Source organism: Brachypodium distachyon, chromosome 3 (genome assembly GCF_000005505.3).
Source record: "Brachypodium distachyon strain Bd21 chromosome 3, Brachypodium_distachyon_v3.0, whole genome shotgun sequence".
NCBI lineage: Eukaryota > Viridiplantae > Streptophyta > Magnoliopsida > Poales > Poaceae > Brachypodium > Brachypodium distachyon.
The window spans coordinates 31705480-31727270 of record NC_016133.3 but is presented as its reverse complement, the minus strand read 5'-3'; the positions used below and the strand labels follow the sequence as shown (position 1 = coordinate 31727270).

The following is a 21791-nucleotide window of genomic DNA, read 5'->3' as shown; positions in this document are numbered from 1 at the left end:
ATATAAATATCCAACTCCCCAGATCTGGGTAAATCCCCCAGTTCCATGTGAGCACATGTTCATCAGTTGTGACGCGACTACGCGAGTCGATCCATCACTGGAATCTGACAGTCGAGCTGATTGGTAGTGGCATTGCTCAATAAAATTTCGGTGTTCAGTATAGTTTTAAACAACCGAAACTTTACCACGCCGCAAATTATAAATCCAAGCTCAATACGCAGCCTTAGAAAGAAAAAAGACAAGTCATGACGTCAATGTATCCAATTCAAAATCTGACGTGAACAGTATTTACTGATACGTTATAATAATACCAGAATTTCTTTTCTTATATAGACCATACATAGCACAAAAATCTCTAAACAAAAACCAAAACTGTGACAAGATGTAATTTTTCATCTAAAGCAAAATATGGAAAAGTCCTGATTCGCCACATGGCTACATTTAGCATGCCCCAACCTTCCATGCTCCTACTGCCAAGTAACCAATTACCACCCCATAAATCAGTTACACCTTCCAGTTTTAGGATTCATTGCTGGGGATGGGATTCTGTCCTGTTGCTGAGCCGAAGATCCAGCTTTACATTCATGGCCGCCAATTCTGCGGCCAAATACCTGAAAACGTACGGCATTGCAACTGTCTCCATTCCTTTGTTTGTTTGGCAGGCCTGGCACGCCAGGTTCTTTGGAGGTTTCACAGTTTGGACCCCAAGCATGTTGCGCTTGGATTTCATTTGCGTCTCGGATTTTATTACCGTCGCTGTCAAGAGACTTCCACAGAGGGAGCACACATCCGCAATGTGGTAGTCCGAGCAGGAATGGAGCCTGTCATGTAGGAGATAGGAAGCCCCATGAGCAAGGAGCGCATCACGCTCCATCTCACCAAACCGAATCCCTCCGCCATGTTTTCTTCCTCCTATTGGTTGTCTTGTTACTTGATCTATGCGGCCCGTGGTGCGAACCTACACAAATACAACACATCAGTGAGAATCCACACGTGATGCCCAACACTCTTTCAAGTAAACTTGTCAGGTACATTTGGTCCTTTCTTTTTTTCCATTCTCCCAGTCTAATCAAGTCGGGTCCAACAGCCTTGAGTTTTCAATCAAACATCCAACAGAATTTTTAACTTAGCTAACAACATTCAACCAAACAACTCTTCAAAAATTCAAACAGGATAAACTGAATAGTGTAGACCGGTTCACTCAAAAGCTTGAGCTAACGGGGAAAGGAGAGCAATTCACTTTATACTTCAACACCCCCCCACACCTGTGGTTCCTTCAAGCCTAAATGTGGACCGAAAGTGTGCAGCAAATTTTTATATTTAATTTGCATCAACCAGATCTTGAGATCAAGACCTCTTGGTTCTGATACCATGTGAACTGCATGCACCAGAGTGAGTTCACCCATCAGCTTCCAAATGGTATTAGAGCCAAGAGGTCTAGAGTTGAAGACCCAACTAGCGCAATGTAAATAAAACAAATGCAGCCACTTTAGTGTTGATGTATAAAGTGAATTGCCCTCCTTTCCCTAACAGCTAGAGCTTTTGGGTGCACGGGTAGGTGCATCAACTCAATACATAAAGCATAAAAGATGCACTGTAATATCAATGATGAGATTCATATGTTATATCCAGAATAAACTGTTGCCCCACCTGAAATTTGTCCGAGACCATATGACGAAGACGTTGGTAATAAACAGGTCCAATAAAAATCTCACAGGTAAGCTCGGTGCCAAACAGGCCACTGTACAGGACCTCTACTCCATGATAATTAAACCCATAGGATGCAAGCATGGGACCCATTTCATCCACAATGGATTTCGGTTTCCAAGGATTTCCGTCGCCCTCTTTGACTGAGCTTGCAAAAGGTGTTGCATCAACGAAATTTCCATGTAGACTTCCAGCCTGTGGGGACAAACATCAGCCTAGTAAAGGTGTGAAGACACAATCCTACTCTAGTGATTCAAAAAGATCAAAAGAACCCAACGTGTTAATCATGGTACACAGTTATTTCTTAGACAAAGACTAACAACAGTATCAAATATGTACTTCTCTTTACTATCTCTAATAACAACAATTTTATAGGATCTCATTTTTTTGTTGCAACAAAACATTGTTTGGGAATATTTCAACCTTTGAGAATGATGGAATTTTAGCAGCAAAACATCTCGCTGATTAGAAACCATCCAACACTAAGAATTATATCATGTTGTTTTTGCATTGGTGCAATTTTGATTTTGTGGGTGCAGAATCATTATTCAAAATAGTATTTTTAGGGAACTCAGAGATAAAAAAAAAACAAAGCTGAAGTTGTCCCATATTATAAGATAGAATGTATGCCCACCAGGAATAAGTAATGAGTCAACACAACAAGCACCAGACATGCCAAGGACTGCAACATGATAATGACAGGGCACACCAACATATCGAACACGATCGTATGGTTTCATGGATATCAAAAGGAGACAAAAATGTTAGTGTTAACGTTTTATGGCATCAGTTCTACTTGATTTCTGCAATTCTTTTCCCGTGAAATAACTTAGATGTTATTTCTTTCAGCATGTAGTAAGATATGGGCTTCCCTCAATCTATTAAAGCAAAGCAAATATTTGTACCTTCGCTGCTATAGACTCTAAAAGCATTGCTATGGTCATTCTTGAAGGAAACGCGTGAGGGTTAATGATAAGATCTGGCCTCATGCCAGTATTTGCAGAGAAAGGCATATCAATGTCAGGCCACAACTGTGAACAAACTCCCTTTTGCCCATGTCTGCTGCTGAATTTGTCGCCAATTATAGGATTTCTCTTGCGGCGCAGACGGATATTTACCTGATAAAAACATAAAGCAGCGAAAAGCATGCAAGTTAAGCAAATTTGAACACATTGTCCAAAACTATAATCATACAAGCATATGAGAAATTAATTGTACAAAATGCTACTATAGACCATTGGGTTACATGACATAGGTGTTGTTATTTGAAGAAATGAAGAGTTTTTTTCCTCGTGACGTTAAAGCATACACAAAATGCTACTACCTCCGTCCCATCATTCTGGTCGTTGTTTTAGTGCAAATCTGAACTAAAACAACGACAAGAATTATGGGATGGAGGGAGTACTACCCTACTTCCTACATGTGTTTGAGAAATTCATTGGTTCATAAGATGCTACTGAAGATGCTTCATCTTTTTGCTAACCAAACGGGCATCTCTGAATGACTGCTCTAATAGTTTTAAACACGGATTTGTTTTTACTTGAGGTGGAGGTGCCCTTACCTTCTGCAGGGAACCTTTTGAGTTTGTCCCGTTGACAGCAACATAGTCAATAGCTGCTGGTTCCGTGCCCTTTAGTCTGGTTGGCCTTATTGCACCAGTGAGTGTGTTATATGTACTGTAATATTGCTCATTTGGAACTATTGTCTGTTCATACACATACATCTTTGAGTAAGGGCAATACCATAAGAAAGAAGAAACTAAACAACTTCTCTCTCCACATAGGAACGAGTTAATTTAGAATAAATAGATCAATACCTCTCCAACCCGAGGAAGGCCATCTGAATCAATTACACTGCTAGAGTCTCTCGAAAGACTACTCTTGGCAAATATTTCTGCAACACTTCCTCTCCTTGTTGTTGACAAGTCAATGCACTCGGTCTGCAGGAAGAGTTCAACAGGAAACAGGCTTCAGATATCACGGAAGTCAAGGCTAGTACTTTCACCAAATTAGTTGGTACAAGCAAGAGTTATTCTAAAATGTGGATTTCTTGCTGGAGGTTATTTTGAATATGCAATTGAAATGGCATTCCTTACAAAAGAATTCCAACACAGCCCATATCTAAATATAAACATATAAATATGCAATACTGTATAAAACAAATCACATGTGCCATTTCAAGTTCTTGATATTTTCAAGATGAAAATTAGAAGATGCACTAAGAGTACTTTATTGTAGCAATGAAATAATACAGATGATTAAACACATCTTTTTTCATACAGCACACCCTGCAAATGGACCTTCTTAGTTCTTGGTACATCATGAAGGGAGCTACTTTTTTACTATGTTTTATAAAATCACAATGAAGATTTAATTAACTTTTAACAGCTCGGCCAGAAAGAAAAATATCCTAAGCAATCACCCTTGTAGTGAACTCATGCAATTGTTTTTGCTCTTGGCATCAAATCAACAAGTCAACAATAGATATTATTTTTTCAACAAAAATTTCCCAGCTTACAATATATATATATATATGTATGTATGTATATATATATAGAAAATCATGTTCATCTTTCCATTATATGTTAACAGTCACAATAAGGAGATTAATCTGATATTAAATTTTATGACTGGACCATAAAGGGCAATCACAGTGCATATGTTGCACGGGGAGAACTCTTTGACCAATCGCAGCAAAAGCAAAATGCAGTGAACATACATTATGAAAGGGAAGTTGCAGAAAATTAGAAGGCTGCCTAGCGTGCTTCAGATTTTGCCTAAGAACTTTGTGCATAATAATATGCCAAAGAAACAGCTCTAAGACAAACAGCCTGAATCATTAAGTTGTTGCAGATGATGAATCGGTTCACAGGTCACTGATAAAGAAAAGGCATAGTTACCTGGTAGATATCTCCACGGAACATCCCACGATCAACAGCTGATTTATTCAAAATCATGGCATCCTCCATGTCATAACTAGATTACAAGAACAATCTATCATTCCAGCAAAATAAAATCGAAATAATCATACTGCGATAGCATAAGAAAAGGCATACCCTGTGTACGATAGCACCGCAACAATAGCATTAGTTCCTGATGGAAATTCATCCATATGATATTTTTTATATGTAGCAGTTCGAACAATTGGTGACTGAGGGGTCTACAAAGCAACAAAGACAGCATGTAAGGTGATGATTGTTTTCCAAACTTGGTATGAAGAAAAATCTCTGAGTTTGGCAGCTAGCCAATAAATCCTGTTGTACCAAATGAGTCAGACAGGTGAAAGAGTATTGCTAGGGCTGGGAGTGAAGGCTGTATGTCTAATTTCAGCAAAAATAATAAGTTCCAAATTTCCTTTTTTAGCCGCCTTCATGGCATATCTTCCAAAGTAAGAAATGAGCCTTCTAGTTGTCCATGAAAAAAAATTAACAACCCAACTTGCCCAGGTGCAACCAGGTTTCAATATTGCCAGTAACTAACAGCGGATAGGTGGAAATCAGGACAAGACTTGATTTATTGGAAAAAGTCTAATTTACAACCTCCAACTCTTGCTGAAGTTTACTGCCACTTTCTCAGATGGTTTAAGTTGACTCGGATGCCATGTGGCGGACAGCTGGCCCAACTTATCCATTCCAGCAGACTGCCACACAGCATCTTTGCCACATTAGCAGCTCCCACCCTCCGTGGATTTTTTTTCCTTCTTTTATTTGAACACAAAAGGACACTTGAGGAGCTCCAGGTTGTGTCTTTTCAGCTTCAGCCTGAATCTCAGAAAGTGACAGCAAATCTGACAGAATTTTACTTTACCTATTTTTACAAACTATTTCGTGATATCAGAAGGAAAGTTAGAAGGTTTTCAGATGGCACTGGTTCATCAGATTTTACTGGGGCCAGGATGAGATACAGCTGCACCAATACATTACAAAATATTCCATCCTGTACTGTAGTATTAGCCAGCTCAGAAGCACCGGAAATATGGGGATACGGATACGGCGACACAGGATACGGCATTTCCCAAAAACAGCCATATGGGGATACAGAAGACTCTGCTGAGCAGAGTATATAAGACACAGCATGTTCTTCGGACGGAGGCACAGGGGTTTATGGAATCTGGGTGCAACCGTTTGGAGACGGTAGCACGGGAGTTATTCAGCCAGTTTGGATGGCACGCTGGTCTTAGGCTGGAAGGATATTGATGTTTTCCTTTCATCCTTTTTTCATGATCTTTTGTAACTCTGAGACATGTACTTTGAATACTTTTAATAATTGATGGCTGTGTGCATCGATCGATGCAGAGGCCGGGGATGTCCTCCTTTTCGGAAAAAAAACACAGCATGTTCTAAAGATTAAATGATATTTTTAGATGACAAATGAGAGTGCTGCACATATGTTGCCTCCATTGATGAGTGACTGTATGCTTTGAGCAGTCTGACAGGTACTAAAAGCCCATGTAACCCTCCACTTAAAGCCCTATAAGGGCCAACTTCAGAAAATCCTAGACTAAAGTCAGCTCCAACCTCCAGCCGCTAGGGCCAACTTCAGAAAACCCTAGACTAAAGTCAGCTCCAGCCTCCAGCCGCTCGAGCTGCATGCTCCGCCTCCAGTCGCCCAAGCTGCAGAACAGGAGACAAGATGACAGCAGCAGCAACCGCGCCGCCACTGAATCTTCTTGCTCTTGGGCAGCTGCAGTCCCCGTCTTCCTCACCTGCTGTCACGATCCCCAGCTTCATCCCCACCCTGATCTTCTCCCTCTCGGTAGGCGCCGCCCCCATGTTCCTCCTGCCAGGATCATCTTCCCCACTGGTGTATGCCTTCCCCATCTTCCTCCCTGAACATATCCCATCCACACCTTCCAGTATCCCTATTTCTTTTGGTTTTATTTTTATTTTTAGATCGTAAAAAAGGGAATACTCAGGGATACATGTATCCCATCGTGTCCTCGCGTATCCCCGTATCGTTGACATAGTGCACAGGGACACAGTGGTTGTTGCCGTATCAGTGCTACGTAGGTATCCAGTCAAATCCTAGCTCCACCTAGTGATATCTGTTAAGTGTCTGCAACAGATTCTCAGAAACCTGGCTAAAATAGCACAACCATAAAGATGTATGCTCTTATGTGGTTCAAACTTTTGGTTCCTTGAGAAGCAAGCAAGGATGACTAAGCAAATATACTACATATGTAACAAATAAAACTTATGAATGATAACTGGTTAGTTTTTTAAAACAAAAATGCGCAACACAAACCTGTAGATGGAATGCCTTAACATCTGTACGAAATTTTAAAGCTTGGCCACAAAAACCCATGGTTTGCTTTGCCATCTACAAAAAGGTAAGCAGGAGGATTAGTCGGTCTAAAAGAAAAGAGAAGTGCCCTTCATTACGCATGATCAATCGACATTGTAGAAGCAGACTATTGACCTGGCATTGGTACATGTTCCGAGGACTTTGGTTGTGCTCAGACCAAGGAGTCAGATTTGCAACTACACTGAGCATGGCTGTAGGGTGAATTTCTTCATGTGTTGCAGGAAACGATTCTTTTCTCCCACCATCCCCACCATCAGGACATCGTATCTCCATAAATGCCTAATGTATAGTGAAAAATCAGTTCCTGTAATATAATATTAGTGGAAAGTACACTAATACAAGGACAAAGGAGGTAGATCAAAGGAGACCTGTTCAAATGCTCCAATAAGCTCAATATGTGGCTCTCCATCAGGTAGACTAACAAGATTTTTTACTGGTCGAACAAATCTTGCAGGACTTGTAAAAAAATAGAGACCAGGATAGGCGCCACCGATACTCAAGGGGACATAGCCCACTTCTAAGTCCTCCGGAGTCTAGTGCAGAATTTCACAATTGCCCACTGAGTTAGTACTTCATGAGAAAATTTATAGTATGCAGAGGAAAAGTAAGAAATTACAAAAACGTAAGAGAACAGACCGCTGGGTGTGCCAGTAGCTTTAATCTTCGAATATAGTTAACTAATTCCTCAATCTTAGCAGAACCAATAGAACCAACAATGCATCCATCCAAATGGACATGTAGGACTTCCGGGGGACCAGTATGCTCCATCTTTGGTGACAATGGGATCATCCCACCACGAACCAATTCGGCTAAAAGTCTGTCCTTTATTTTCTCAAAATCCTTCATTGCACCTTCTGAATGGTAGAAGGATGAAATACCTGGAAGCACTCACGATTAACTAATGGTGAAAAGAATAACACACCAGAAATATTAGCAGTGCTCTCCGTAAAAAGATGAGCACGCACATACATCATGTTGGCAAAGACGTCAGAGAAGCAAGAAACATCACATTCGAGAGGGTGTGGTGTTTGGGAGTAGGGAAATGATGTGCAACGGAAAATTCAATCTAAAAGAAAGGTAACATCCAAATATCTTACGGCATGCGGAAGTCATATGATTCAGTAAACCACAAGGCTCCCCATCAGGTGTATGAACTGGGCACAGGAAACCCCAGGACCTACATAGAAATTTTCAGTACAAGCAATGCTGAATGCAGGGAAAACAATAATAAAGTGCCAATGCAAGCATCACATACTCCGGAAGCAACTTCCTAACAGTTGTCGTGCGCATTTTAGCAAAAGCAGAACCCCTATGGACAGAACGGAAATGTGAGATATAACGATGAAAGTTGAGTCGTTCAGCTTGAATGGACATCCCTTCTCTCTGAAAATTTAACAATAGAAATGCATATTATTTCTAAAAATATTGTGGAAGAAAAGCTTAGATACTGACAACACCAGAACCAAACAGGAAAAGATAATTGTCAGCATTCAGTTTTAACTTCTAACTGAAAGATAGATATATATTTTTTGAAAGTGGACTGGAAAATTGATTATAAGGGAACCAATTGCGCCAATAAAATTCCAGGGAAATGATGCCATAAAATCTTAAAATTGTGAAGTACAAATCAAGTGGGCACCATAAGAGACATACCTGTGGCAGATCCAACATTGATTGTGAATTAGCTCTGCCAATCTTTATCAAACTCTCAATAGCTCTGCCAACAGATGTTGAATGCTTACAAAGAAATTTCCTAATCTCCTGTGCTGCACAAATCAACACATGTGATTGAATGTACATGTAAAAAATGCCGTGTACTGAAAAACTAACTAATTCAGAGTTAACAGAATCCAGCAGGCACATCTCATCCTAAAAACATTTGACTGCTTTATTGAGTTAGTTTTTGGTATGCTCAGTACAATCATGCTACTTCATTATTTGGTGTCCGATTTGTCCGGCATGTGATATTATAAATAGATCAGAATAACCAAAAGCATACTATACCACTCATCTCCTTTCAATTATCAGATTCAAATCCAAGGTATATCACCGTGTCCGACCACAGTCCTAACAATAATTTATAAGCAGGAGGGCATCAGATGAGGGCCCTTCTCCCATTTGTAATGCATGCATTTGTGATTTAAATCGCAGTCTTCTCCCCAGTAAAAGCTGCTCTAGTACACTCGCATCCCGAATCCCCAACCTTCTATGAACAAAGACCATCACCACAGACGTACATGATAAAGTTGTTAATTTGGTGTATAAATAAAGAAGCTATCAGTGGCACATATTTTAGGGAAACATGCCCAAACGCCTAAATACCAAAAACAAGACAACCCCCCCCCCCTCCTTTCACAAACACACATGTGTGCGCGCACACACAATGTAAAAAAATAAATGAACCATTGAAGAAAGCTGTGACAGCGAATGGAAATTTGCATCCACAGCTATACATATATAATCTTGCTTGTCCTAAATTGTTTAGTATTTTCTGTTCGGCTGAATAATACTTGTTATGAGATCACATGGTGATACTTGGGTGAAGTCTGTAATAAAGATCTCTAGTTTGCTTTAAGTTCCCCCAAAGAGAATCTAGTACTGTTTCTTGACTCTTGAAACTATATAAAATGGCCATGCTCAGAACTACAGAGTAACACGGTTATTTGAATTATATCTTCATTTTCATCCGGCCCTATTGAAATATGATTGGTATGGAGAAGAGATTATTTTCCATATTCTAGTTCTGTATGTATCTCAAATTTTTGTCTTAGCGAATAGGCAGCGCTCCTTGTGGTTGCTAAAGAAAATTGATAATTTTTGGTGTATAGCTCGAGTAGAATAAACATACAGTTATCGAATTCAAAGCTTTTATTCTTTGTAGCCTCTTCAATAATTAAGCGCTTAGACTTTCGCAGCCAATCTTGAATCCTATCCTGCAGGTATCAGAAAAAAAGAGTTAAAGCAAAGTGGGAGATAGAAGAATCAAAATTTCCCCCAATAACTATTCACACCAAAGCTCTCCCCGCTCCCCCCACCCACCCAAAAAAAAAAAAACAATTCGACCAACAACATAAGTCATGAAACGGCAGTACCAATTATGTATAACCTCTTTACCTCAGCACTGTGTATATAGGGAGCAATGTTGAAATAAGTAGCCCGGTCAAAAGAGAGTTGAAATAAATAGAAAAGTAAGTTCGATGGCAGAGTGCACATTTCAGCAACAACAAATGAAGTTCACACTTTAGTAAAATACCATTACAAGTTCTAATACAGGCAGTTCTTAATTTGAAAGAGCGGATGATGAAATGACAAAGAAAAGTAATCTTAAACATCATAATGTTATAGTTTTACTATACTAAGCTGGAAATGTTATGGTGCCGATTGTAGAGCACCATGGAAACACTTATCCAGAATAAATAATCAAGTGAAATGCTTGGCAAAGTGGGTTATGCAACCTTTAGAAAAACTGTGATCAGGTACCCAGGCAAGAGAGCTTCTTGGTATTGAAGTGCATCAGGATTATCAGGTGAAGCAGTTTGATCTACAAGGGCATAAAGTTTCTGCAGCATAAATCTAAAGCAGGAAAAGATTATCAGGAAATACACATGGTTAAAAGTGGTCAAAAGGACCAAGATTTCATGAGATAGGGCAACATAAGTTCAACTTACATTAATAGATTAAATTTTGCATGGTTATTTTGCAGGTGCACAAGAACATAGTCCTTGAGAACCGCCTCAGCAACCTAAACAGAGTGGAATGACCGTAGTGAGGAAAGATCCAAATATCAACACCATGGAAAGGAAAACAAAGAAAAATTCAATATTACAGTTTGATAATCATCTTTTTCAAATCCTTCCATTGCAGAACGGAAGTACTGCCCTGAGTTTGAAAGATCATTCATCATTGTCAGCAAATAAGAGAGTGTGGAGGTATTCTATAGGCAAATAAATGAATAATACTATTAAAGTATACCGATATGCTCCAAGCATTGCGTGCGTGTGAGGAGGGACAGAGCTCTGACTTCGTCGAGAATTATTTGTGCCCTTTCACCAATTAGCTGATTGCTGACAACTCCTTTTCCTCTTTCATATTTATCACTGTAGCAGCATGTCAAGCTTGCAAATATTTCCCGGTCACTTGTATCAATAAGGGCCTGTTGTTAGCAAATTAAAAATCAAGTCAAGAAAATGCCTACTTGAATCAACGCTAAGGATGTAAATCTGCGTGGATGAAAAAATATCATAAGATAGAAGCATGACCATTTGACAACCATTTGAAGAGTCAAATAATTACAGTATAAGACAGAAGACAGACAAAGATAGAAACTAAACTCTGTGAGGTCAGTCTCTACAAACTCTTATATTTTGGTGTATATATAAAATAGCAATTTCAAAATCTGTGATGTTAACAAACCACAAAGGTCATGTGTAGTATCGCCACTGACAGAAGGTGCACAAACCCATTTCAAACAAGGGGCCAAGCTTCCCTATTAACCTAAGCTGACTTACGACTTTACAATATAGAACAAGTTCATGGTTTATTATTATTAAAACACAACTTAACTAACAAAGTGAATGTCTCAACAGATGTCCTGAGGTTACCATCCAAGGCACTTTCAGCATTACATAATGCCCCAGGAGTAAGATTCTAGGATGGTTGATGATGAAAGTAAACAAATGCTTCCTATCTCCCATTAAGAAAAACATGGAATTGCACACAAATGAGTGTTAAATGATTATAACACTAGTTAGGAAATGGTAAGCATCAGCAAATGATGATAAAACTCTACCTTGAGAACGATCCCAACCGGAAGGAGAACTTCTCTGGCTCCCAACCTATTTTCATCAAAAATTCAAATTGAGAAAAGCCCTTCATTATCACCCACTAGCTATTTGCTATGCACTAGCAAAGAACTTACCAAAACCCTAGCCTTGCACTTCCATTTTGGAGGTAATACAACTTCACTGTCACACTAGTCTGGTCCTGTTGGACACATCTATTGGAGGAAAAATAAAAAGCAAGACAAAGTAAGGCAGCAAATGCATGAAGAAAAAACTTCAACGTTTAGCAGAGCACCTCATCCATCCAATGTTCCAGTTTAATTGGAAAAGAGTTAGTTTATACAGAACAAACAGGCAGGCCAAACAAGGGTTAGGCATTCGGTACATTTAGGCTCGATTAAAAAATAATTTCAGCTTCAGCAAACTGCCAACAAAAATATGCCCGGAAAAATCAAAACCAAATAGAACACCAAAAGATGGTGGTTAAGTGTTTTCAGTTTTCCGGTCAACCCAATTAGAAGACAAGTCAATTGAGCGCAAGAATGAAATACAGAGAACGGCATGCCAGGATGACTGAAATTCAACATCAGTTAGGCCCCAGCGGCCAATGGGCCAATGGGGCTGGGTGGCTTTGCTAACGCCTCAACTTTGTCTGGAACTGTTGCGACACACTTAAGTAAAACACTTCTGACTTCTCAATTCAGAACAAGAATGAAATACTGAGATCAGTATGCCGGAATGACTGAAACTCAACATTAGTTATCTTGCAATGAACGCTAAGCAAACAAAGCAATGAATGGGGATGCAAGAGCCCCAGATGGCCAATAGGGCTGGGAGGCTTCTGTAACGCCTCAACTTTGCCCATAGCCATTACGGCACAGGAATTGTCGATAGCACACCAGCTTCTGGCATGTGGTGGCGACCGCAAGGCCTGAGGAATGGGGAGACCAAGAGAATCAGGATCGACAGTAAGAGTGTAGCATAAGGTTGGTCGGTGGCTGAGTTCTTTTGTGGGGCTTAGACACCTGGCAAAGATGATGGAGGAATGGAGGGAACAGGTTTCCACGATGCAGCCTATAGAAGCACATATGTAACCAAAAATAAATAAACACCAAACTGGCACAAAATAAAAAGCTAGTAAAAACCGTAAAGTGGACAAACCAAAATTGGTTTATTCAGTCCAGTTTGGACCTTGTTAACTTTTTCTCTTCATCCCTTTAGAGGTTAATGGTGTTAGTCTACAAGAGACATGCTGAAACAAATACTAGGCGAGAACCCTCCTGCAAACTATCTGAGTTCAAGCATTGAACATCATATTATCATGTGTAAACTAGCACCGAAATTCTGGTATCTCGTTATGAATCAATACTTCTCTACTCTACTGAACTGCTACATGTCAGAAAAAGGTGACGCTCATTCTCTGACTGTTAACTCAAATGGCAGTTTGACACTTGAAAGTTAAATCATCACAGGAAAAAAAGAAAAATTGTGGGTCTTACAACCAGTTGATTAGAACACAGAAAAGGTAGATGAAATATGTTTATTTCACATGCAGTGGTAGACAACCCGAGAGACCAGGATTTCGAGTTGATATCAGATACCCTGATTTCGAGTTGATATCATCATCTTGTTTCTTTCTGGTGCAGCAATTGACACACAATGATTTAGATCTAGCAAAATTTCAAGTCATTTTCTTTCGTCATACCAAGTTATATGTGCAGTAGAGTCATATACTCATATTGTAGTAATAGCTTACTTATTTGTATTTTACCACTTCTACTAGTTAGTCCGCATCTGCCAGCACCATCTAGTATAAGCAGAAACAATACAAGTAGTTCCACACTTAGGGAAAGTATACAATACCTTATGACCACTGCTTTGTCAGTGTATCCAGGACCGCGTTTCTCAAAAGCACCCCGGACCATGCCCATAGGCTGAAAATTGTCATAGCAACCTCATCATCAGAGGTAATATTCTCTAGTTTTTTCCTAACAATAGTAGCATATTAATATAAAGCTCCAAGCAAAGCGTGTATGTCTTACATAGTTACGCTTTTGTAAAACAAGAATCCTGATAAGTCTCTCCATCCCACCATTTATAAAGTACCTAAAAGAGAACTCAAAACATGCATCAGAATGGTTAAACTATAGACAAAGGGAACAATGTCAACGACATGATTCATGAACAACACTAGAAGTATGAAAAGTTCATCAAGAAATATCCAAAAGCATTTATTTAACCAAGCACCCTGCTACTAGATAGATCCGCCAAAAACACTTTAACCAGGTCAAAGAGTTACTTTTGGCAGTGCCGTAGGGTGTCCCATACAAAAACATGTATAAAACCACACTGGTGCATACAGTTATTTGATTTTCAAACGATGCCAAAAAGGCAGCCATAAATAACATTTATATTGCCCACAAAACAGGTATCTTCAACCAGTTTACTTTAGATGTGCAGTGCAAGACATAAACAAAAGAAAGCCAGACTTTTAACATCAGTACACAATCAATTAAGAGCACAATAAACAACTGAAGGAAGAATTTGGAACAGTAAGAGGAGTGTAAATGAACAAACAAGGACATAACAAACTCACCCGCCCATTTCAGTGGCCTCTTCCCCATGGTAAATCAATTTGCGTGAATCAGCACCTCTTAGATGGCAAAGTTTCGACTGGAAGAGCAAGAGGGTTAAGTTAAAGAGAAGAGTTATGCCCAGGGGGTGAAATCTAATGTGGCCGTCAATGGAAGGAAGATAATCATGTCATTGAAATAAAGCAACAACATCAGTTCTCTAGCCCCGATTTCTTATTTTTTACGTTGTCCAGTTGTACAGCATACTACTTTTTTTTATCTCTTTCTGAAAAAAAAAATACATGCAGAACAGCTTTCATAAGAACGAGTTGACAGAATTCAAGCTATAATTGAAGTTACACAATAGTTGCAGCATACCAGAGAAACTGCATAATCAGAGCTTGTTCAAATGGCAGTAGCAAACCACACAACATGACACAGTAGAGATTTTCATGCTTTGTGTGTTGCGACCAACTCATGTTAATACAGTCACGGCCATTTTGAGGAGCCTTTAAGGTCGAATGTTGGGAAGAACTATACACTTGCAATACTTTGCTTTGGACTTACAGAAGCACAAATATATTTTTGTTATAACTTATAAAGGTTGATACTTAATACCATATTAGTATCACCCCATGCTTTTGGATTGTCAACATATGTGTATAACCAACAAGGCCATGCTCCTTGAAAACATTCACACTGACATGCTGGCCATAATATAACAGACTAGGTACTAAAATAAACTCAATTGTTAGCCTTCAATTCTAAAATATACCAAGAACACAGTTAATTACTTCAAAGCAGTAATAAAAAAAGTACTTTTAGAGGAACAGACAAGAAAGAGTAACAACCATCAACATAATAGGCAAATGACCAAAATTGAAGGTTTGCCTCATTGGTGCCCCATTATTAAATTGGAAGAGGGTGTCCACTTTGAATTCACCGCTATACGAAATTCTAGCTTGCCTGCACTGCTCCCACATGAAGAAAACAGGAAAGGAATCAGACCAACAAACAACTATCTAAAATGTTGAAGAGAAACCCAATAACGTACCAAAAACATACAGGCTATGACAGTGAAAGAGATAAACTGATGGGTCTATATTTAAGATAGAGATAGATAAAACTATCCAAAAAAGTAAATACTACAAACCTCCTGCGGGTAGAGTGGTTTTGCCATCCGAACATCCCTCAGTGGTGGAAGCAGATGACCCTTCTCTAAGGATAGTATAGACTATGTTAAGGAGAAGAAAAGAAATAGAACATTAACCATGCTACTTTATGCATTAATCGCTTTGATATCCAGTATCCACAAATGTAGTATGCCTTCTAAAATTCTCGCAAGCTTAATTGGTTTCTGTTCTTCTTGATTGTAAGTGAATATACTTGAAGTGCATACGCAGGCGTCCATTTGGATCTGAGAAACTATCAATAGTGTTAGCTGTCAGTACTTGGATTTAGTAAAAGAACTCGAGCCGCCTCAACATAAGCAAGCAAGAGACGGGAATATGGACACAGATAACTCAAACTGCTTGTTGAAAGTTGCAATTGCTAAAATGATATAGCTACACAGTATCACTGAACCAGATAAAGATAAAAGAAAAGGCATTTTCTGAACGAATGAAAAGAACACGAAGAAGGATATTTCTGAGGGTGTCGGAGGAGGAGGGGTGGGAGATGTCCATGGGGCGGATGGAGAGGAGCATCTTGTCGAGCCCCTCGTCAAGGAAGTAGTCAAACGACTCGATGTGCGGCCGGTACAGCTCCCGCAGCGTCGCGTACTCGCCATCCTTACCCGCCGCCGTCGCGGCGGAGGACTTCCCAGCTGCTGTCACCATAGCCGGAGGTAAGCAGTGCGCAGGGATAGGACTACGACCGCTGGCGGCGAGGATGGCGGCGTTTGGTTTTCCGGCGGAAGGGTAAAACCCTAGAGAGGGGAGCAGGAGGCGGCGGCCGCCTTTGGAGGGTTTAAGGCTGCAGGGAAGAAGAGTCGAGCCCACCGGGTCGTATCGGTCCTCCGATGAAACCGGGCCGCAGTCGCATTTTTCTTTCCTTTTCTGCTCGCACAACAAAATTTTGACCGTTGGTACTAGCAAATCAAAATTTTGCAGTATATACTCAGTCTATTCAATAAAACAGCTTATCTAATTTTTTCTGTTTGTCCGTATAACTCATTTTTCATTGATTCCCCTGCCAGCCAATAATTGTCCATGCACACTTACTCCTAAATAAACTTGGTTGGTCACACACAAGAACCACAAGCTCATATTGGTTGAAGTGCTTAAATTTATATGACTTGTTTTATGGAATGGATAGAGTAACGAATTACATTACAAAGATTGAGTTCAATTTCTCTTTCTACGAGTAAAATGATCGACTAATATAATTGGGATTTCTTTTTTTAATATACTATTGTTCTAAATTAGGAACCTCTCGAATTTAGGGTTATCGAATTTAGGGTTACACTCTGACTCTTTGTACCTAAGAAGACTTGAGCCGCAGGATGTACTTGTTGGGTGGAACAAGCAAGTTGTTTGCTTTGAGGATTTTGTCTGTCGCGGAGGAGGTTGTCACGCCCAGTGTTGACCGGGCATACCCTTCATGCCCCGCCTCCGGGGTCCAAGGTGATTGCTCTTCTCACCGAGTTAGGAGGCATGTGGCTGCCTTCCCGAGTGCACATGCACAGAGGACACATACACTTCTAGACTTTTAGTCATAATTGGGGCATGTGATTAACTAGTGTACCGTGTTAAATTAGGAAGAGTGCTCGGAACATCTAGTTCTAATTCTTTTCTACGGCTTGGAGTGCTGCTTTTTTATCTACTCTACGTGGAATAGCGGGCACTCAACAACAAGGTTTGAAGGCCAAATTGTGGATGGTGGTGAAGAAATTCCCCTCTCATCGGTGGAGAGAAGACCGGATTAGCCTCTCGATCTTGGTCGAATCTTGTAGGCCGCATGGCAACATTTTTTGTGATTCCGCCCCCCTCGGTTTTTTACTATAGAGGAAGAGATAAATAGTCAAAGGGTGCCGGCAACAAGGAGAGGTGAGCCCACAGGCGCGCCCCCTACTAGTCGTGTCGTAGGGCCTACGAGCCCCTCTTTTCTCTTGAAGCTTCGTCATCTCTGAAAGAAGTCCCTGTAATTTCCTTTTTGTTTAATTGGGACTTCTCTTGCCTAAAATCAGCTGGAAGAAAACTTTGCTAATAACAATGTTACTTCTGACAGTTTAGATCAAGTTAGCAAGATTTTGACACCAAATCACGAGTAAAGTGATTGAAAAAGTCAACACATTTTGGACTTGTTAGTGGCTCACTTGAACCCCAGAAACTGGTTGGATGGCTTGTAGGGAGAGCTCTGTATACGGAAGAGAATGGGGATAAAGAAGAGGAGGAAGACGATCGGGCGCGTGCTAATGCCAGTGTAATGGCGCTAGAGGACAAGAGTAGTGAATGGTGACGAAAACATTTGTTGCTCCTTGACTTTTCATTGCAAGGATTATTGGGCCTCACAACATGGAGTTTTGTATAGCGGAAGTCTTTCCTTAGAGAGATCTCCAAGTTTTTATCAAGCTCAGAAGTGTTGGCATACCCTCCTTCCTTGTCAAGCGAACCGGAAGAAGAGTCTTGTGCTCACAAAAAAAACGTAGTTGTCACGTACACCATATTCTAGTTTTTGCAGAAGTGATTAAAACTTGTGAGAACAGTAACTTCGGAATTGAGAACATTAGAACAAAGAGCATCATAGCATTAAAAATGATTCAAGGTAGCGGGTGAACAAGTTTTTGCGATAGAATAATCGAGGCAATTCCTGATTCATAAAGTTGCCTCCTTCCACTCGGTGACATGCATGGTCCACGAAATTGGTTCCTAGACCACCAGACACCCGGTCTCTATCCAGAGTTCTAGAGAAAAACAATCGAAATAACGGATCCATCTACATCATTAGGTCCACCATGACGTGTGAGCATGCGCTGATGCGAGATGGCAAGACCGACGGTTTTGATAAGGTGTGATCGCAAACAACAAGAAGTGTGGCTACATGAATTAGCAATTCGAACAAGATGCATTTTAAGCTTAATACGAAAAAGTAAACATAAAACACCTATTTCCAAACATGCTCTTTCGCGTGAGCAGTGTTTTCCTCGGTCGACGGCCTGAAATGTAGGGTATGTTTGGTTTGAGCCCACATTTGTCCTACCAAAATTTGGCAAGCCGAATAATTTGTTGTAGTTTTGGTTGCCCTTGAGGTTGCCAACTGTGGCAAAAATAAATAAATCAGAGTTGGTTAAAAAAATTGGCTTACAAATAGTAGTTGACAACCATCCAAACAAGTCACTGCCCTCGGGAAGCGAATATTGTTGCTCATGAGTTAGCCCAACTTGCTAAATATTCTCCCTCCCTCACCTGGATGGAAAATCCTCCTGATAATATTGTACCTCTTCTCCTAAACGATGTAACCATTATCGATAATGAATAAAAAGGTATTTTACTTGGTAAAAAAACAACAACTATTACTATCTCCGATCCATAATAAGCGTTTCAAATTTTAGTCGGAAACACTTGTACCACGGCACACCTTCTAAGAGCATCTTCAACGCAAGTGCTTAATAGGGGTGCTTAAGAAAAAAACCCGGTTTATTTCGCCACGTCAGCTGGACCGAGTGCCTGGAGGAGGCTTGAGGTGCCTCGTTTTGCTTCGACGCTTGCCTGGTGCCTGCAGGGAAAAACTGCTCTCTCTGCTAGACGGGTGCTTCACGAGTGCTTCAACAGGGTGCTTCGTCTCAGCGTCCTCTTCCTGCAGCAAGCCTAGGTCCACGCCCTCGAGGATCCTCGGCTGGTGTGGGAGGCGCGGCGCGCGCGTCCACGCGGGTGAGGCGGACCACCGCGTCGAGCTCGCTGCCTGGCTCCTGTAGGAGCACCGCAAGGATGAGTTCGGGTGTGTTTGGTTCTTACCAATTCTTGCCCTACCAATTTTTGCCAACAATTGGCTAGCCAATATATTGGCTAAGGATTCGTTGGTCCATGGTTTGCCAAAAAGTTGGCAAGATTTGTGAGGAGATGTGTGTAGAGTTGGCAAGATTCCTTTTGGCAACCAAAATTTTGGCACTCAACCAAACAAAGACCAAATAAATATAGGTTGCCAAACTTTTGGTAGGACAAATTTGGGCATGAACCAAACAGACCCTTCGACTCATTGCCGCCGCTGCTCGCTACCTGCCGCCCGCTCGCGCTCGCAGCCTAGCCCGCCGCTGCGCGCTCCTGCCACGTGCGTCCACTCTCGGGAGGCGAACCGTGTTGGGAATATGCCCTAGAGGCAATCATGTATGATGTAATTCCCAATGTATTCATAAATATTATTAAGTTGTCCTTGTTTGAACATCTGATATGTATCATTGAATATGTGATTTGATTGTGGAACTATGTATTCATGTTGTTCATACTAAATTGTCCTTAGTCATTGAGGTTGTGCTGGACACATAACCTAGACTAATGTGAAAGTTGGCTGATGACTCGGTTCCACTTGTCATGGGCATGGTGATGTCATTCCAGCTTACACGGACTCGGCTAAAGAGTTTAGCGAGTCGGACTGACCCATATTGAGATGCAACGAGTAGGTCGTCATTTGCATGTCTCAATCAATGTAATCCTTAGACCTGAGGTTATCGCACAATCCGAGTTGTGGATCACCAACTTAGGTTCTGTCAAACGTTGTTCCGTAACAGGGCAGTTATAAAGGCAGAGTTCGGGTTGACTGAGAATCAAGCTGTGTGACGTGGATAACCAAGATGGGATTTTGCCCCTCCGACTGGAGAGATATTCTCTGGGCCCTCTCGAGTGATATGATTCGGGAAGCATGGCCATGCGCGACTTGGTTAACTGTTAACCGGGTCGATCGACTAAGAGTTAGTCGGATGAATCGTATATCACGGATCGAGAAGAGAGTTGAACTATTAAAGGGATGACGATTAATCGCCTATAGTTCGACAAGGTATATCGTGAGGCAAAAGGGACTAAGACGTATGTCACATTGGAAGGTACGTCGTCATGACTCGATGGTACTTGGGAGTTGGCACGTTCTGCTAGGAGCCGCTACCGATTGATCGATTGTGAGTCGGACTCCAATCGTGTCCAAGTCGCCATGAGCCTGCGGGGTCACACACTTAAGAGCGGGAGCAAGTATTTGGTCGGGTTGGACTCGAACTGGAATTGGGCTGACAATGCGAGTTGGACTCGCAGGGTGGATGGGCCACAAGGCTTGGAGCCCACTTCCACTCGATATATAAGCAGGGGCGTGGGGTGCCTAAGAGGCACGGTTTTTCCACTCTCATGCGTTGAGAACCCTAGCCCGATTCAGTTCAACCGTCGCACCGAACCTAGCAGTCCGCCGCCGGAGCTCCTCCTCGCACGTGTGGATACCGGCAGAGGTGCTGTACGTTCAGCACTTCGACGATCGCGGGATTGGATCAGCTGGATCGGATCGAGGGACTGCACTGCATCAAGGCGCCGCATCGATAATCCGCAACTGCGCGTCTAGTGGTAATCCTCGTGGTCTTCTACCTCGGCTAGATCTTGGGAGTTCGCGTAGGTAAAGTTTTTGTTTATCTCTACGCGCCCCTTCAAACCGCGGCGTCATGCTCACCGCCTAGCTCCGGACAAGTTCGACCCGTCGCCGCTGCTGCTCACTCCATGCGGCCTGACAACCCCGCTCCTCGAGTTCCCCCGCGCCGTGGTCTTCTCCAGGCCTGACCTCACCGTCGCAGTAGATATGATTCTTATTCAACTACATACAGTAGACATGCATACAGTAATTTCAAGAAGGACCATATATAGTACTCATGAATTATTGTCAAGTAGAAAAGGAGAGGAAGTAGAAAAAATGGTTTGTTTATGGCATGGCATACATCAGACCTGAATTTGAACCAATGTAATCAATTCTTGGACGGTCATTTCCATATGCTCTGTTTAATACTCCTGGACATGGGGCTTGTAATCTGCAGTTCACCTGCAAATAAGGGTATCCCATACGTTCAGAACAAGAAGTGTTGCTAAGACTAAAAAAATACTTGTCAGAATGGCTTCCAAAGTATGACTCATTCGGTCCTTACACAGGTTATAGAATCGATTTACTTATCTTCAATTGTTGGCACTAGCATTTACAAACTATGCCCCTCCAAAGACAAACATAATCCTTGTGAAGCCCAGTACAAACACTAAGTATTGATAAACCAAGAGGTGATACATAATTACTAGCATGTACAATACACCACCATTAGCCAGACCAACAGTTGTAAAAATTAATCAAAATTGGACAAAGAGATTATGCGTTCCTGTAGATCCATCAACCAAGCCACAGGCTAAAGCATTCACATCCATCACTAGAGGCACGGAAGCAACATCATAATTCCTGAGTCCCCTGCACTGTCT

The 21791-nt window shown here is 41.2% G+C and overlaps 1 protein-coding gene across 1 annotated transcript; it reads right to left on the bottom strand.

Annotated features, from left to right (window-relative positions):
- Positions 1-246: 246 nt before the first annotated feature.
- Positions 247-16383, bottom strand: LOC100834726 (DNA-directed RNA polymerase I subunit 2). The gene is made up of 27 exons (XM_003574078.4): positions 16010-16383; positions 15518-15591; positions 15216-15335; positions 14388-14464; positions 13834-13897; positions 13655-13725; positions 11929-12006; positions 11800-11845; positions 10983-11163; positions 10837-10889; positions 10679-10752; positions 10466-10583; positions 9859-9943; positions 8664-8776; positions 8266-8393; positions 8108-8187; positions 7647-7888; positions 7379-7543; positions 7125-7289; positions 6951-7025; positions 4763-4866; positions 4607-4682; positions 3524-3646; positions 3269-3412; positions 2613-2825; positions 1651-1902; positions 247-958 (listed from the first exon to the last, which is right to left on the bottom strand). Exons 1-27 carry the CDS (start codon positions 16200-16202, stop codon positions 527-529), a joined length of 3546 nt encoding a protein of 1181 aa, XP_003574126.1. The 5' UTR covers positions 16203-16383; the 3' UTR covers positions 247-526.
- Between the last annotated feature and the right edge of the window lie 5408 nt (positions 16384-21791).

Bases quoted from the DNA above. Each gene is read 5' to 3' on its own strand.
- LOC100834726 (XM_003574078.4), bottom strand. From the start codon at position 16,202: ATGGTGACAGCAGCTGGGAAGTCCTCCGCCGCGACGGCGGCGGGTAAG. The intron at 14,465-15,215 runs GTTGTTACTCTT...TTGCTCTTCCAG, and splicing joins ATTTGCCTATTATGTTGATG to TCGAAACTTTGCCATCTAAG. The intron at 10,584-10,678 runs GTAAGTTGAACT...TTCCTGCTTTAG, and splicing joins GCAAAATTTAATCTATTAAT to ATTTATGCTGCAGAAACTTT.